This window comes from Neodiprion virginianus, chromosome 7 (assembly GCF_021901495.1).
Source record: "Neodiprion virginianus isolate iyNeoVirg1 chromosome 7, iyNeoVirg1.1, whole genome shotgun sequence".
NCBI classification, from domain to species: Eukaryota; Metazoa; Arthropoda; class Insecta; order Hymenoptera; family Diprionidae; genus Neodiprion; species Neodiprion virginianus.
In genome coordinates, this window is record NC_060883.1 from 23,632,322 (window position 1) to 23,650,067 (window position 17,746).

General features: G+C 44.7%; 2 protein-coding genes across 2 annotated transcripts; both read right to left on the bottom strand.

Annotated features, from left to right (window-relative positions):
* Window positions 1-8,525: 8,525 nt before the first annotated feature.
* Window positions 8,526-10,628, bottom strand: LOC124309516 (uncharacterized protein K02A2.6-like). Its single transcript, XM_046773189.1, has one exon. The coding sequence runs from the start codon at window positions 10,391-10,393 to the stop codon at window positions 8,582-8,584; it is 1,812 nt and encodes a 603-aa protein (XP_046629145.1). The 5' UTR covers window positions 10,394-10,628; the 3' UTR covers window positions 8,526-8,581.
* LOC124309503 (uncharacterized protein K02A2.6-like) lies at window positions 10,444-12,634 on the bottom strand. Its single transcript, XM_046773173.1, has 2 exons — window positions 10,653-12,634; window positions 10,444-10,453 (listed from the first exon to the last, which is right to left on the bottom strand). The coding sequence occupies exons 1-2, from the start codon at window positions 12,632-12,634 to the stop codon at window positions 10,444-10,446; spliced, it is 1,992 nt and encodes a 663-aa protein (XP_046629129.1).
* Window positions 12,635-17,746: the final 5,112 nt, after the last annotated feature.

Below are 17,746 nucleotides of genomic sequence, written 5' to 3' on the forward strand. Positions count from 1 at the left end.
CCCCCCGCCGGGGTGAATTTTCGGTCGTAACTTGCGAACGATCGTCGACTAGTTTCTTTTCTAACTGTAAGAAAAAAGTATTACTCCAGGTAGAAAATGAAAGTGAGTTTAGCTACCGCGGATGAAAAATTTAGGATGAGGGTTGCTATTCTTTTTTAATACAGTCAACAGTCGATACACGAGTCTCATAATAACGATACTAATTCAGCCATAATTCTTCAAAATGCAGAAATATATCCGTGCGGTTAGTTTCGTCTCAACCAAAGAGGGTGAATAGATCCTTCGAGCTTCGCTTCTCGATCACGACCGGTAAGCGATGCAGGCAACCCTAATGCATTATGAATCGGAACTGATATTAGAATACCCCCCTCCTCTCTTCCACACACACACACACACGCACACACACGTCTTCAGTCACATTACGAAAGCCGTGGTGCCGATGCAGATTCTCTTAGCATATTTTCAAATTTTCTAGGTTTGATTTAGCACCCAACCGTGCCGTATATTTCCACGTTCGGTAGTCCGGAAAGTAGAGACAGCGGGATTCTCGTCTGCAGCACACGTCTGACGTGTGTAGGTTGTCGTTCAATTTTTCGACTCACGTTCAAATATATACATATTGGATCGAACAATGCAACGATTTTGACTAATCATTTTTTAGGGCTCCTTACCTCAAAAGAAAAAAACGGAATCCTTACAGGATCACTTTGTTGTTCGTCACTCTATCCGACTGTCAAGATTTTTTTGTTCAGGAACGGGTAGAGGCATCAAGTTGAAATTAATACAAAATACTAAGGTCTACGAGGTGTAAAAAATTCAATCTTCTAAGTCATCGCAATGAAAAGATGCTGCCATTTACGTCACATATTTTGATCAAATTTCATTTAAATATGAGGTATCACAGCAGAAGTAAAGAAACAAATCCGAAAACAGTTGATTTGTAGTTATATCGCATAAAAAACAATTAATTTAGTACGCAAGCCTCAGGGCGCAAATCCTACTCACACTTGTCCGATGTTTTTGTCGATTAATCTATCAATCGTTTCTTCTCCTCGATTCCCGAGCCAGGCGGCGGCGTTGCGATATTCTTACAGTATAAAGAGGTGTACATTGCAAGCCAACGTTTTGGGCCTTAGAACGGTGGCGATAGGTAGGATAATTCGTACTTTGAGGAACTCGGCGATTTGCGTTACATTCCATCGTCCTCCCATCCCCTTCCCCCCTCGTTTTATTCAGCGCCGTTACCCCGCTCGAGGAAAACGGTGAACCACTTAGGTCGAGCGGCGACGCGACGGTCGGGTTAAGGGCGGCCCTCCGGGCGACGCCGGGCGCCGTTCGAGTCAAGGCTAGCGCTCGATTCCCGCACCCGGGACGTGGGAGGAGGATGAGGAGGATGATGAGGGGTGAGGGGTGAGGGGTGGTGCTGGAGGTCTGGTTGTACAAGCTGTTCTAATGAGATAACTTGGCCCATCATGCCTTACTTTTAATATCTCCTACCCTCGACGAGAGCGGCGCGGCGGCTTCTCGAGAGTCCTGGACCACTTTCGTCCCACCCCTTCCCACCCCTTCTCGCCCCCCCTTCGAAACCCGATTTAGCCGCGGCGCCGGCCACCCTGTCGCTGGCTAACCACCGCCTCTGGAATTGTCTCCGAAGCTTCTCTCCCCCCTTCCCCCAGCGGCGAGATAAAAATAGGGTAACAATATAACTGCCCTTACCTCCGCAGCTTGACGAAAGCACGCCGCGTGCTCGCTTTGAGCTTTACCGGACTTGATCGCCTCGGGGTGAAATCTATGGTCGGGTCTTCTTTTTTTCCTTCGATTTTTGAATTTTCGAAATTAAGGGTGGGTGGGTACCTTATATTACGCAAATCTAATCGCCCCCGGCATAACGAGGATAATGATAATACGATTATCGTTATATTTCTCGTTGGCAAAACGTGCGCAGGTGGAGGGGCGGGGCGGGGGGGAGGGGGGAAGTTTCACGGCCTTCGGGAGTTTTGTACACCGGATTCGCGGCCGCTTGCGTAGAAGGAAAAAAAAAACCAGAGTCTTTGTTGTATGTTACACTTACTTACCTACTACATCTGCGCAACACACTCTCTGCCATGTCTATAGGCGTATATACATACACCTTTACACATAATTGATCACAGTTATTTTGTTTTTTTTCAACGTAGTCGGTACGACGACGTATGCCTGTGTGCAGCCGGTGGAGTTTTGAAGATGCGGTGGGAGAGGCGAGGGTTTTAACGTGAAAAGAAAACCCGCGAGGTAGGGAGGGAGGAGCAAAAAATGATAAATTTTTTTTCTAAATTCGAATAAATTTGGTTCGTTACCCGCGGCGAGAGTTTCGAGAACGGCGGAGAAGCGGCGAGGGGAAATATTAAACGAAGAGGGAGAGACCTGCAGGGGTGGCTCGCCATCCCCCGACTCTCCCTCTTTCTCTTTCTCTTTCTCTTTCTCGCCACCCTCTTTTATACGTTGTAGCTGTAGGTACGCGGTATGTACATACTGCAGCTATACGCGACTGACTAATTCTTTGAGAAAATAATGAGTTCACCGTTTGGCGCCGGGGATGAAATATAATTATGGAGAGCCGTGTAACAAGAGAAATAAAAAATTAGAGCGGGGAAAACAAGAAGAAAATAAAGTAAAGAAAATTAAAAAAAAAATATGTAATCGTTATTCATTCTACGTCATATTATACGTCATAGTATACGTCATGATATACACGTATGTATGATATACCTGCGCATGTTTGATTCAATTTTTCACTCTTCGAACGCAATTTCAAATTATTTTTCCCCACACTCGATCAATAATATAATAATTATTGACTCTCTACTTTCACCTGTGATTACCATCGCGAAATTAGTAATTAATTTACTTTTTGTTTATTTTTCTTTTTTTCCCACGCTTTTCTCATTTACTCCTGTCGTTGCATGATTTTATAATTGACCTGCACACATATAGCTGCGCACGCGTTTATTATAAATACAACGGTTGTGCAAATATTTCGCAATGTGCCCTGCGGGTACGTGTTCGGGTATAGACGCAACGTTAAATGTAAAATTTTCTACGTGAAACGTGATGTGCGCCCTATCACAATATCACGTGTAAACTTGTCGTGCGCCTGTGCATAATACCACGCAGCATTAATTTTCACATATTGCGGTCGGCATCGCGGGTTTCATTCAATCGGTAAATTTTCAGTTAAAAAAAAAAAGAATAAAAAAAATGTAGCAGTATAGGTTATAAATATTTTCGATTGATCAAATTAGCTGCATTAATCGTCATTACAAGTACAGTTTATCCCAAGATTCCCTGAGTGATTAGATTTGTCGAATGAATGATTTCAACGATCCGTTCTGGCGACGTATTTTTTGTTCAACTGCGAAGATGGTCTTATCTTGGAGAGAAAGAGGGACTCCCTGAAAACAAAAAGTAAGTTAAAGACCGTAGCGTGGGTCAAGTCGTTATCCCCTGTTTGGTATTTCACAGGCTTTCAGGAGTAAGAATTCGCCTATTCGTCTATTCGATTAGCGAATCCCTGATTCCCCCGTCGCCGAAAGTCAGTCCCGAGGGTTCAACGTGGCCGGAAACCTCTACAGAAAGGAGATGTCGCAAGAGGGGCGAATGAAAGAAAAAAAAAGATTCAAAATAAACTTTAAACCGCCTGCAGTCAGGCCTGCAAGGTTGAAATATTAAAAAGTTATAAGCCAATTTTCGAATCGAGGAAAAAATTGACACACGCGAAAAAGTCCCGGCACCGTGAAACGCGTTCCCGCATTCTCACCACGTGCGAACTACGTTATATGTTTCACGCGTGAAAACGGGCAATATCGCGAAAACTCAAGCCGACGAAATCCTTTCGAAATAAATTCGTCTCTCAATAATTTATCACGAGTCTAGTTCAGCGCTGACGTTTACGTTTCCTTAGATATGAGACTAATCGTAAGTCGTCTACATGGTGCTGGAACGTGACGCCATGTTGGTTAAATCGATGACCGAAGCTGGTGAACGTCGGTCATGAAATGGGATATTTGGCTGTTGATTCAGCCTTTAATTTGCCACACACGGATCTTGCGTACGTGTGTAGGTATAATGAAACTGCTTACAGAGGGCCGTTGGAATTGATTTTGTTCCAATTCTTCGGCGGGCACGCGATTTCCGAATCCATAACCATACGTATGTATGGTACCGACTTATACCAATCTATGTAGGTAAATCCCTACGGTTCCGGATCAATCGAGATAAGTATTGGGGGTGGTGGTACGGGATCGGAACGACCGCGAGGATAATTGGCTAAAACTCATCTCATCGTCGATCAACCAGCAATCTTCCCGGATATAGACAAGGTTTTATTTTTCATCCTCATCCTCCGGCTCCCTCCCTCCTCCTCTTATCCTGCACCCACCTACCTACGTTCAAGGGTAAATTGGGTTTTGTTTCAATTTATCAATTACTCGCGTCAATTAAACAGCGACGCCAAACCCGCTGATGGTCTGCCTGATGCAGACCGCGTCGCTCCGTTCGCGAAATAGAAGGACTGCGGCTGATGGACACTGAATTAATTTATTTACGCTTTGGAACTCGTTAGCTTACCCAGTGATCGACGAGAAACGAATGATAACTGCGTAGCGTGCACGTAGCGAAAACACCTGTCGATTATCTCGCGTGGCCGCCGCCAGGCGGCGCGGTGAGTGTAGTTTTCTCGTTACCGAGGTAATCCCCGTACTTTTCGCTTCGGAAGTACGAGGGCTTTGGAAAAAAAAGAGGGGTGAAACAAGAATGGCCTCGATTTCGGAATTTGGGAAAATTTCATTTCGAGACTCTGCCGCTGCGCGTGCGGATCGAATTTCGTGGTGCGTTGATTCGACGGGATTCGATTCCCGCCTCTCGAGAAACCGGATTGAAAAATGTATCGGCGATGTAAAGCCTCGGGGCTTTTTACAAGACTTTCGAGTCTCGCGGGCGGTTCTTGCCGAGTTTTTCACAGCCTCGCGATGCCGGTCGCGGCACTAACGCGCTTTTCAACAATCCGCGGATCTCCTTGGCGAGTTTTAAAACCGCAGGTGCACGGCTACGGGGATTAGATTATTCACGGCGGGGTGTTAATCGCCGGCGTAATGCATCGCGTCCTGCACGTCCGTGTGCACGTGCTTCATTTCCTCGCTGGGAAATTGCGTTTCGAAAATCTATTTTCACCCGATCCAGCTCGAATATACGTCAGGCATACCTGCAAGGTTCGACACAGCGAACCAGCGAAGTATGTATGCGACGAATATGGACAGACGTCAGACGAATCCTCGAAAAACTTGATCATCCCCCGCGAACCAGCATAGTCACAAGAATTCAAATTTTTAACAATCGTTTCGACAATTCACTCGCGAGCAAAATCAAAAAATTATCACGACGTGTTAACCCGCTTCGAAATGCGGTTCGAAGCGCTGTAAGCTTGCGGATGGACTTACGAGAGGATCCAATTGTTGTATGTATTCGTATCAAAGCGACGATCGTAGGGACGTGCTTGAAGTTGCAATGGAAGCCAGTCGGGGTTTTGTTCACGGCGACGGCGTGTTCGGCTTGTTTTACGTTTATGCGATACATACATCGCATATTTGCAGAGGGGACACGAGTGTCTGACCTATGAACATTTCTTACTCAAGCTCGACGATTTACGAAGTCTTAGAACGAAGAACCACCCCTTCTCTCAATCCCGTGGATTCTCAAAAAGTTTTTGGACTATGATATTTTTTGTTAAAATTTTAGAAACGTTATAGTTTTTTTCTAATCACACCAATTCTCTCAATATATCTATGGAATTTCGCGGTTCGTTACCTACTTCATAAATCTTTGATCGATTTTGCTGAACGTATTGGAAACCTTTGCTCTTATATGTTGAAATAAATATGAATGTTAATCATACGAAAATTCTAGAGAGGAAGACGCCTGGTAGAAGAAGTCTACCTTCACATGCAGGTAAATCAATTTCGAAACCGGAAATTGTAATAGTTTTGTAAGGAGAAGTTTTGTAGGAGGTACGTCGCGTATGTGCCGCGTGGGTTTTGAGAGGATTTTTCCGTAAAGCCGAAGAGACGGACTTCACTTTCTATCCATTTTTCGTCGTCTCATTGAAAATAAATACCATCAAACTCTGTTTCCGTTTAAAATTCTTCGCCCAAAAGCTTTTGCGACAATCGAAAATCCTCTTTACCTCCTTTTGCCTGTAATTCCCTTTTTCTGCAAGGGTGCACCACCCTCGCACCTCTTCGCCTTTTCGTCTTTTCGCTTATATCAGGTCCCCTGTATAGGAGGATAATAATTATCGACATAATTGCGCGTTCCTTTCAGGTGTATACCTATCCGATGCCTTGTGCCTACACAAAACGTCGTTAATAACTTTTCCGCGAAAAGGCTTTTCAAGACCTTCTGGACACAAAGAATACGTGTATACGTATACACATACACACACCTACACCAACGAAATCATTTGCTGCATCTTGTGTATATATCGCTTACTTGGAAGGCAGGTATACTTTCACAGATGTTTATGAAGATCCAAAGAAGCTGACGTCAAAGTAGCTTCACCACTTTCGGCGTTCTCCGAGCGACTTGCACTTCTACTTACATATTTCGTACTTTAATAGCCTACGAGTTACGAGTTCTGAGACGAAAACTTTCGACGATAATATTATAACTTTCACGCAGCGCTGTAAGTGCAGTTCGAAGCTTCTGAGATCGAAAGTCAAACATTAAAGGAAAATTTTTTCATTCCGAACATCACAGGAGTGAAGTAGAAAAGAATAATCGTAATCTACACCTGCGCATTATATTCAGACGTTGACATGGCCTGACTTTGCTTCATCAGGTATGTCAGAAATAGAGGTAAAAAAGAAATTACGAATCATCCGTCACTGCTGTTTTTCAACGCTTTGGCAAATGACTGACACGGAAATGAGTATAAAAATTGCGCAGGATTTCAAGTCGTTGAACAAGTTTTTTCACTGTATGCACGATATTCGTTTTTTTTTCTCTTTTTCCTAGGCGTTTGTATTTCTTCTATTTTTCAGTCGTTTCAAAAGCTCAGCGCGACAAGCGAGTTACGCTGGATACCGTTGACGAGCCCTGTTCTATTGGATTTGTAACGAGCGAACGAACGAACGAATGTTCGAAACTGCGAGTGAGGTAAAACGAGCCGAAATGAAACAAATGAATGAACCGCGGCTGGTGAAATTGCACGTTATCGAAAACGATCGACGAAGGAGAGTAAAACCCGTCCAACGAACAAGCGGTTTTAAAACGCCGACATCGACGGTATAAATAATAATCAATCTTTTGTTCACAAGCTCATCGTGAAAGTCACACATCAGTGACGCGTGATAAAGACTAGCCGGAATCAGATATGTCTGCGACTTTATCCGCATCATCCGAATTAGGCGTATAAGGCCGTCTCTGCGTACAGATCCCGATACCGACATCTTCAGCCGCTTCGCAGCTCAGATGCAAACCCTGGGGTTTGTGTTTAGGCCCGAAAAAGGGGTTTGTGTCTGAACTCTGAAGTGGCCAAAAATGTCGGTAAGATGTCGGTATCGAGATCTGTATGCAGAGACGGCCTTATATCAAGAATCCTAATTTCCGAGGATTTAGTTTACACCAGAATGAACATAAAATCGACGAGAGCAGCTGCGGATTTCCTCTGCGCATCAATACCTACAACAGGAGTTTCAAAGCAGATTCGCTTCATCGATTTCTATCCCTCTCTCCCGAACTAGACAGGTGTATTTTCCTGCTATCTGACCAGCGCTGGAGTTCAAGACCGCATTATTTATACGCACACAATGGCGAATGAACCCTTGTAGGTACATCTATACCCTCGCATCAAGCAGTGTCTTGATTTCTGCACGGGAATCTAAGACTCGCTGCATTCGAGGTTCCTCGTTAGAGGCGGCCGAGACGCAGCGGCGAGTCCGCCACTACAGCACGTTTCTCCCCGCCCGCGAAACGGGGCTTGTAGTCGTGGTTCCCGATCCAGGGAACTCGAAACTCCTCGAAAGTTTCGCCGCAAATTGGACTCGGCTCAGTCTGCATCTCCCAGGTCCTTCTCCTCTTGTCCCGCGAGTTCTGCGACGAGAAGATTTTCCGAAAAATAAACGTCTACCGCATTATAATTGGTACTCGTTTCATAATGTCGATGATTCCGCTCTTACCTGTTATGATCTAGGTAGGGTATAATGAAATGAGGCACATGTGTCAGGTGGTGTGTCTCTAGCCGAACTGTCGACACCCGTTTATTCGCTGGCCCGGTGGCGCGTGTCGAGAGGAACTCAGGCCCGCGCACACCAGTGGTTTCTCCCTGTCTACTCATATCTCTCTACATCCTTCTTTTTCTAGTTTAATTACTATGTAATTATTCTATGTGTTGCTATATATATATGTATATAAAAGTTTTTTTTTTTTGTTTTTTTTTTTTTTACATTAAATTTTTTTTTTTTTTTTTTTTTTTTTTTTTTTTTTTTTTTTTTTTTTTTTTTTTTTTTTTTTTTTTACAAGCTTATCCTATATGTTCTTACATACTAGCTTATTCTATCTGTAGTCTACTTGGTGGTTTACTTTCTCTACCGCTTTGTGTGATCGTTGCGGTAGGCATTGCCTCGGCTTCTGACCACGTCTCGTCAGCCTCGGTCGAAGTATCTACTATAATTACGCTTTGATCTGATTCGGTACCGTTTTGAGATTCCGCAATGCTCGTATCGTTAAGCTCGACCGCCTGTGCGGTTTCAGGACCCTCGCTATCTGAGTTTGTCTCGGTGTCATCTGTTTGGGAATTTGTTTCGTCATCCAAAGGAATGTAGTAGGTCTTATTGTCGCTGTTAGCGACGAGAGGAGACGAGGGAGGTTTATTTTTTGCCATTGTTTTTTTAAAGGGTTTCAGGAATCGTCTGTTTCTCGTGAGGATGTTCCCCGTTTTCGTCTGTATGCTGTAGCGTCTGTTGCCTGTTTGAGATATGACTTTTGCCGGTTGCCAAAGGCTGTTAGGTTGGAGTTGTGCGTAGACGTCTGTGTTGTCGGGAATTTCAGGAAGGTTTTTCGCTCCCCTTCTATTATAATATTCTGTTTGTTTGTTCTGTTCTTCGACAATCATTTTTTTTATGTTGTTTGGTACCACTTTAGGTAGGAATTTTTCACTACAGTTCGGCAAATTGTCTCGGAGTTTGCGCGACATTAATAGTTCGGCGGGCGATCGATTCCCGATTACAGGAGTGTTGCGATACTGTAACAACGCCATTTGTACATCTTTTCTCTCTTCTATTATTTTTTTCGCTATTTTCTTGAACGTTTGAATGTGTCTTTCAGCCATGCCGTTGGACTGCGCATACGTTGGAGATGATGTTACATGATCAAACTCCCATTCTTTCGCGAATTTCTTAAATTCTTGCGATGTAAATTGAGTACCTCCGTCAGATACTATGGTCACCGGTACGCCGTGAGACGCAAACATTGTTTTGAGGTGTCTAATCACGTTTTCGCTTGTCGCGTTTCGCCGTAGCTCGGCTATTTCAAGATACTTTGAATAGTAGTCTACAACGAGAAGGTATTTCTGGCCATTTATCTCGTATATGTCACACGCAATTTTGTTCCATGGTAGTTCTGGAATTTCATGGGGTTGTAGAAGTTCCCTGTTTTGTGAGTTCGAGTATTTTAAACAGATTGGACAACTGCCGATTTTTTGTTTGACTTGATTCGAGATACCTGGCCAAAATACCGATTCGCGTGCGATTTTCTGACATTTAGTAATTCCTTGGTGGGAATAGTGTATTCTGTCGATTATTTCATTTCGCATTTCACGCGGGATCACTAAACAATCGTTTTTAAAAACTAAACCGTCTACAATAACAAGTTCGCTTTTATATTGAGCATACGGTCTTACCGTTGCTGGCAGTTTGTTTGAGTTGTTCGGCCAACCGTTTTGGATTATTTCTTTTAACGCTTTTAACTCGCTGTCTTTCTCGGTACTTTCAATTAGCTGTTTTATCTTTTCGGGAGTTGCGTTTACATAATTTACTGAGCATACTTGTGATTCAATTTCTTGTGACCATCCTAGGAACTTATCGTTTTTATCGTAAGCCCGCGACAAAGCATCTGCTATATAGAGTTCTTTGCCTGGGCGATAAACGATCTCTATGTCGTATTTCTGAATTTGCACCAACATTCTTTGAAGTCTTCCTGGACATTTGTTCAGGGGCTTTTGAAATATTGGTATTAGCGGCTTATGATCCGTTTCGACGACTATTTTTTTTCCGTAAATATAATCGTGGAATCGCTCTAAACCGAAACAAACTGCCAACAGCTCTTTCTCTATTTGCGCATAACGCGTTTGTGTATCGGTCATCGCTTTCGCCGCGTACGCACAAGGAAGTCTATTTTGGAGTAATACGGCTCCTAGCCCTGCCTGCGAAGCATCGACTGAAAGTGTCGTCTCTTTATTTACATCGAAGAACTGTAATACTGGAGCGCTCGATAGGCATGCTTTTAGCTGGTCGAATGCTCTCTGTTGCTCCGCGTTCCATTCAAAAACCCCATCTTTTTTCAGAACATTTCTTAGGGGAGCCGTTTTCTCCGCGAAATTGACTACGAATTTACTGACGTACGTTAGCATCCCGAGGATTCTTTGTAACTCTTTTTTATTCTGCGGCGCCGGTAGTTTTTTGATGGCTTCTATCTTTGTACTGTCTGGAGCAATACCATTCTCGGAGATTATATGACCAATGTATTTAATTTGTTTTTTCCCCAATTCGCATTTATCTATGTTAAACCGAACGCCGCTTTGCCTGGCCGCATCTAGGACTTCCTTAAGTCTAATGTCGTGTTCTTTTTTCGTTTTGCCGTATACAAAAATATCATCAATGTACACTTCGACGCCTTCCAAATCGAAAATTTGTTTGAATCTATCCTGAAACACCTCCGGTGCAGTTTTAATGCCGAAAGGCATCCTTCTGAATTTATATCTCCCGAAAGGCGTGCCGAATGTGCAAATTTCCGAGCTTTTTTCGTCCAACGGGACGTGATAGAACCCTGCTTGCGCGTCAAGTTTGCTAAATACGGTCGCTCCGTTAGCTCTGCTTATAATTTCTTCGAAGGTCGGAATTTGTCGCGGCTCGACTTCGATTTGTTTATTTATCTCTTTCGGGTCAATACAAATACGAATCGATCCGTTTGGTTTCCTCACGAGCACGAGTGCGTTTACCCATTCTGACGGACCCTCTTTCTTTTCGATTATTTTGTCTTTTTCAAGTTTATCCAATGCTTGTTTGAGAGTGTCTCGCAGCGGCAAAGGAACTCGCCTCGTAGGATGTATTACAGGCGTGGCGTTTTTTTTTAGCTTAATTTGATACGGTTTACTTAGACAACCTATTCCAGAAAATACGTCTTCATATTGTTTTCGTAATTCATTGTAGCTGTTCTGTTCGACTGAATAAATTCTTTTAACGAGATTTATTTCCTCCGAGGTTTTTCGACCCAACAGAGGTGTTCCGTTAGAGTCGATTACAAAAAACTCAATTTCGTGTTTTTGGCCTTTCCTGTGGCACATGACGTTACATTTGCCTACCACGTTAAGAGTTTCGCCCGAATAACAATTCAATTTCGTGTTCGTTCTTTGAATTTCTTTTTTCGCTACGTTGATCTTTTTAAATATTGGCATGGGCAGAATATTCACGTCAGCGCCCGTATCGATTTTAAATTCTATGCTATGATTGTTTATTACTAACTCCGCGTACCACCGTTCTTTTACATTTGAGGTTTCGACTTGAGCTATAAACAGGTATTCGCTGTGATCTGAATCTTCATTGATTTCGTTTATTTTCTGATCGCGCTTGTTTCCGTCTTGTTTTTTGAAACACATTTCAGCAAAGTGATTTTTCCTTCTACAGTTATTACAGATTTTATTGTACGCCGGGCATCTGTTTATCGCGTGAGTATATCCGCATTTCGTACACGAAGTTATAGACTTAGCTGTATAAGTGTGTTGCGCTGCGTCGGTGCGTTGACTCCGGCCCTTGATTGCGTCAACCGATGCTGTCGTCGTCAGAGCGTGCTCCATCTCCTGTGATCTCTCTTTGGATTTCTCGATGATGAGACAGCGGTCTATAGCTTCTTGGAGAGTTTGCTCATCGTTTTGGAGCAGTTTCTCCCTTATAGACCCGTCGGCTACTCCGCAGGTAATCATCGTCTTGATTAATTCGTCGTTCAGACTGCCCAGCTTGCATTTCTTCGCCTTTTTCTTTAGTTCCGTTATGAATTGTTCCAACGTTTCCCCGTCACGTTGGCGATACGAGAAGAACTGGTACCTTTCGTACGCCAAATTTTCTTTTGGCAAAAAATGTTCCTCGAATTTCTTTATAAGGGGTTGGAGTTTGTCCTTTTCTTCGTCCGGGATCGTGAATGTTGTAAATATTTTAAAGCCGTCCTCACCGATGTAGTGGAGCAACTGAGCACATTGTGTGGCCTCTGATTTTTTGTTCGCTTCCGAGGCGACGAGGTAGTTTTCAAATCTGGCCCGCCATGTTCGCCAGTTTTCGCCCACGTTGTCCGTCATCGACATCGGCGGAACTCCTCTGTATTCGTTTGCCATCGTTTTGCTGTTTATTCGTCTCTTATAATCCCTGGATGCACTAAGACGTTATTTTAACACGTTGTCTTCACTTTTTTTTTGCTAATTTTATTCTTCAATTTTTCCGCGATGTATTGGCCCGTCCTACCGACTGCGCCATGTTATGATCTAGGTAGGGTATAATGAAATGAGGCACATGTGTCAGGTGGTGTGTCTCTAGCCGAACTGTCGACACCCGTTTATTCGCTGGCCCGGTGGCGCGTGTCGAGAGGAACTCAGGCCCGCGCACACCAGTGGTTTCTCCCTGTCTACTCATATCTCTCTACATTACCGTAAAATGAAAATGGATGAAGAACGATAACGACAAAAAAAAAAAAGATGCACTTCCCTTCCCCCTTTCTAAGTGAATTTGCAACAGGGGTATAAGGACGAGGAGTAGGTAGAAAAGGGAACGATCTTTCCTGGCTTGTCGCTGTCGCGACTCGTCTCAATGGGGATCACCTCTCTGTATCTGACTGTTTCATATTTAAAGTATATTTTCGTTGCGTTAAAAGTAAGGCCGATTCCGCCTCCGTCGTGGTTCGCAGTCTGGCTCGCGAGGTAGGCCAATAACTTTCCCGTCGGCGACGCGGCATCATTTCCGGTGACTCCTCCGATGAGGAAACATGCCACTCAGAGCCTTGGGTTCGCGGGCTTATAACTTACTTCGGCTCGATGTAGCCGGGCGGTTCAGCCACGCGGTGGGGACCGGCATAGAACTTGTGTCCGGCGGTACGTCGGCGTCACTTCCGAAATACGAACTTCCTAAAAGGTATTATCGTTTCGATTGGACAGATTTATAAGGAAAAATCCTGACGCCCGGACCTTCGCGTGTAATTGTCGGATGGGGTAAAGACGTGGAGGTGGCAATTGGGATGAACCAACATCACGGACCGTTTCCAGGCCGCCATGCCTTCCAGTAATTCGCGAGCAAACATTCGCCGCTCTCTCCGCAGGAGTTTCGCCGCAGAGTTCTGCAGCCGCAATTCCTAATTCCGCGAACGGAATACCAAACTCGCCTAATACAATCAATTATATTACTCGGACAAACATTTCGCTCTTATATGTATGTATGTATATAGGTATACGTATATATACGGTTACATGTTGTACAGGTACGTTTTTACTTGAAAAAGAGCTGGGCGTGCTTGCAGTATTCCTCTTCCAGCTTCCTCGCCTCGAATTCATTTATTCCTTCAGTACAAAGGAGGATCGCAAATCAGCGACGAAAATAATTCTTGTCGGAAATATTTTTGTCAAACTTTCTAACTAACTTCCTTCTTCCTACCGCAGAGCTTGCAGATATTGAACTTGGCATTGTTTGAGAGTAATTATTGTCCAACGGAAGGAAACTTGTCTCTTCGAATGCTGCATTTCAGCATGTCGATACCAAAATTCTCTAACTCTCTTTCTCTCTCTATATATATGTATATACATTCTGACAATCGTTTGTCAACATTTACGGCATTTTTAAAATTTAGGATATTTTTAAGGTTAGTGTCTAGAATCTGACAACATTACAATCTGAATGTACCAATTGCTATTAGTGCTGGTATGAGTTATCCGACAATGAGATGAAATTGTAAATACATTGTTACATTGATGTGGTTGACTATACTTGAAAGTTTAACCTCCGTTCAGTTGGTATGTGCTTGTGGTTATGTACTGCACTCTATTGCCCATGTATTGTAATTAGATACCATCGTTTCGTTCTACCCTGATCAACAGCGTATCACTCTTAAATTTCTCTCCTTATCGCAGTTATTTTTTTTTTCCTCCTTGTTATTCTATCCGCAATACAATACTACGCTGAGAGATCTCTTCTTCACTAGTTTTAAGTTATTTTATCTTTCAAGACCGTCATTTTGTTGTCCCTGGTCGCAAAAAAGATACGTTCTACTCTATTCTATTCCATTCTCCGTGTCTCTCTGCTTTCACTTCTCGATTCGATAACCATTCAGGGCATCCATGAATATTGCATAGCAGAACTACAGCTTCTGAATCTACAGGCAGGCGTTACAATTATAACAGCAGGGCGGAGAGGCACGTGTTACACGTCCCGCAACACCCGCGCTTACGTGTGTACGATATGGCATTTAGCGTTTTGCCGAGGAAGCACGAAACCAGCCGCGCACCCTCCGGCTAGCCGTTTAGGTAGGTACTTGACGACCCGCCACACGTTTCCGCCGGAATTCGCGACGCCGGTCAAGGATGCCGTGCTAGGAGCTTTTTCGCGACTTTCGAATACCCGACCCGGCCGTTATTCCCCAGGTCGATTGACGAGTCCTCGAGAATGCGGCGGAATCGGACCGAGTTTCCATCTCGAGTCACCAGCAATGCAATTATGCAAAGACAGAGTAACGACTAGGTACGTGGCTGCAGGGTAGGTTGGTACCTACTCGGCTAGATTTCATCCCCGCGACCACCTCGCTCAAAGATTCGCTAACGAACTCGCGAAACTCTCGGTACTTGCGCACGGAAAGGGGGTTTTAATTCTCCCTGAGGAATTCCTTCGCAGCTGGAACGAGTGTGTACCTGTCGGTGCTCGGTGTTAGAGGGACGCGAGACGTTTCCAACGGATTGATCGGCGCTTCCTTCTGGTTTCGGGGACGGAGAAAGTGAAGCACTTCGCGACTGGCGTATTCACGGTTAATGAATCCGGCCGACGGACACACTGGCGCGCGATTAGGATTCGAATGACGAACGCAGAACGCGTTTTCACCCCCACGACTTCGATAGGCAGAAGCGCCGCGTCCCGGGCCGTTGAGCAGACGAGTAAACTTTTTTCCTCGATTGCCCGATAAGAGAAGTTAAACGGAGTGGCAAAAGTAGTCTGAATTCTGATCCTGTTCGAACTATCGTAATAAAGAATTCGGGGCGAGGAGAGGAGTGGAGGGCGGTGCCGCTCCCGAAGGGGCGAGAGCCAGAGAGTCCGGACCACGCTGGCTGGCTCGTTCGGCCCCAATCTTCCAGATTGCCGTGTCCTAATTTATCTGTTTTGTATCTCCTCTTGCGCGAGGCGATTCCCCCTCTCAGCTCGCTTCTTTCTTCTTCCTCTTCTTCGTCTTCGTCTTCTTCTTTCCCTCTGTTATTACGCTTGGGCTGTAAATTAAACATAGAACGAGGAGTACCTGGTCCATGTACCCTTACCACCGGGCTAATCATCTTTTGTCCAATTGATCCAAATGAAAGGAAGCTCGAGCCGCGCCAAGTTGCACCTCGTATAATTCGGAGGTTGGTTCTTGCCCCGTTCGGGGTGAGAATTTCACCCGAAACCGGGTACCTATACCTGATAGTTCCATAATACGGTACGACTTGAATTACAAATCGACAAAGGCAACCGCGGCACAAAGCGGTCCGCGGGTTTGAACCACCGCCGTGCAGAGGGAGTGATTCGCGGTGGGGAGAAACAGACAAAGAGGGGGCTGAACATAATAAATCATAAAGTTTTACCGGGGTCGGGTCTGCTCGCCGTGCCTTATATCAAGAAGTAGTCGAATTCGTTGGCTGAGCCTGCCACACACTAGCTACACCCCGAGGATTTGATGTATTCCATATAATTACTTTCTTCCCTGAAATCTGCGCCCGATCTTTAGAGCGCTCAGCCGGCGGAGGGTTGGGTAACAGATGTTACGACCACCGAGGAGGGTTCCTGGAGTACATACATATGTATACATCCGCCCACCCACGGGTCCGCTTGTTCGTCTGTTAGAGGCATGGTTCAACACGGCGAACAGGTGTGCGCCCCCCTCGTTCCTAAGAAATACAACGCCATCTCTGGGCTTTCGGATAAGTTCGCTTGAACAATTACTAGAAATCCTCAGAGTCGTGTCCGAAGAACGTCACGTTGAACTTGAAGAGGATTGATCAAACAAGGAAGGTAACGTATATTACAGTAGACTGAAAACTAAGCGATACATGTGTTTTTGTTATCTGTCATTAAACACTTCAAGGGCGTGAAACCACCCTCCAAAGTAAAGAAACATTAGGTTTTTCGTTTCTCGGTAATAGTAAACTTTTCCAGTTGAATTGGTTACAAGGTATTACGTTCTTGTTGGTGAAACTGCCGAATTGCGCCTTGACATGCCTTGTTTTGAAGGGTGGTTTCACCCCCTTACGTTTTAGTCTACTGTAACATATTAGAAAAGAAATAAAATCGGAGAGATCGACCTGGTATACCTTCCTTGTCGGTCGTCTTCTTTTCGACCTTGGAGTCAGCTTCGTGCTCGATGACGTGCACTTACGCTTGTCGTCCTCGATTTATTCGGTCCCGGGTTGATTTCGCTACTATCGGGAATATTTCGGGGTCGAATAGCGTCCGGTCGGTGGTCCGAGATTTTGGGTCTGAATTGCTCGAGGATCAATTAAGCGAGCCGGGTTCTGTAATCGACGTATCAGCCCTGCACATCGTCTCGTTGGTTGAACGGGGCGCGTCGGGGTCTCGTTGGAGTCACCGACGTCCCTACAGTTTCGTTCCAGGACCCGCCCCCCTCGTCCCCTTTGCGAAGATTCACACCCCAATCAACGGGATGCGAGTATTTACGAGCAAAGCCACGACTCTAGCCATTTCTCAGGAAGTCGTCGTCCTCGTCGTCTTATTTATCTCCTATATCTCGTTCTTGCGATACTTATTTTTGTTTTTATTTTCATTCCTATATTTTTCCTCTCTTTCTTTCTCTCTCTCTCTCTCTCTCTCTCTCTCTCTCCCGTTCTTCCTCCTCGTTTTATCTCATTCTTCGGATCTGCTCGCACACCGGCCACCCTCTCATACCTATACGAACTCCGGCATCGTCTAACTCCGCCGCTGGTCTGCATCCAGGGAATTGCGAGGGCTTTGAGATATCGCTAGCCGAATACTAACTACTAATTAGCGACAACAAATGTTTGAGATACGCGCATCGCATCGAGCCGGTTTCTCGACAACTTCACCGTACGACCCCAGCCGTGCAGCGTATTCGGCCATCTTATAGATTCGTCCGGAATCGTCGTTTCTAAGGTGATCCTCGAAGGTTATAATTTTTCTGAAAGACTCAAGAGGCTGAGGGGAGAAATCGTAGGGATCTTTCAAGAAGGTTTTTTATCGAGGTAGGTATA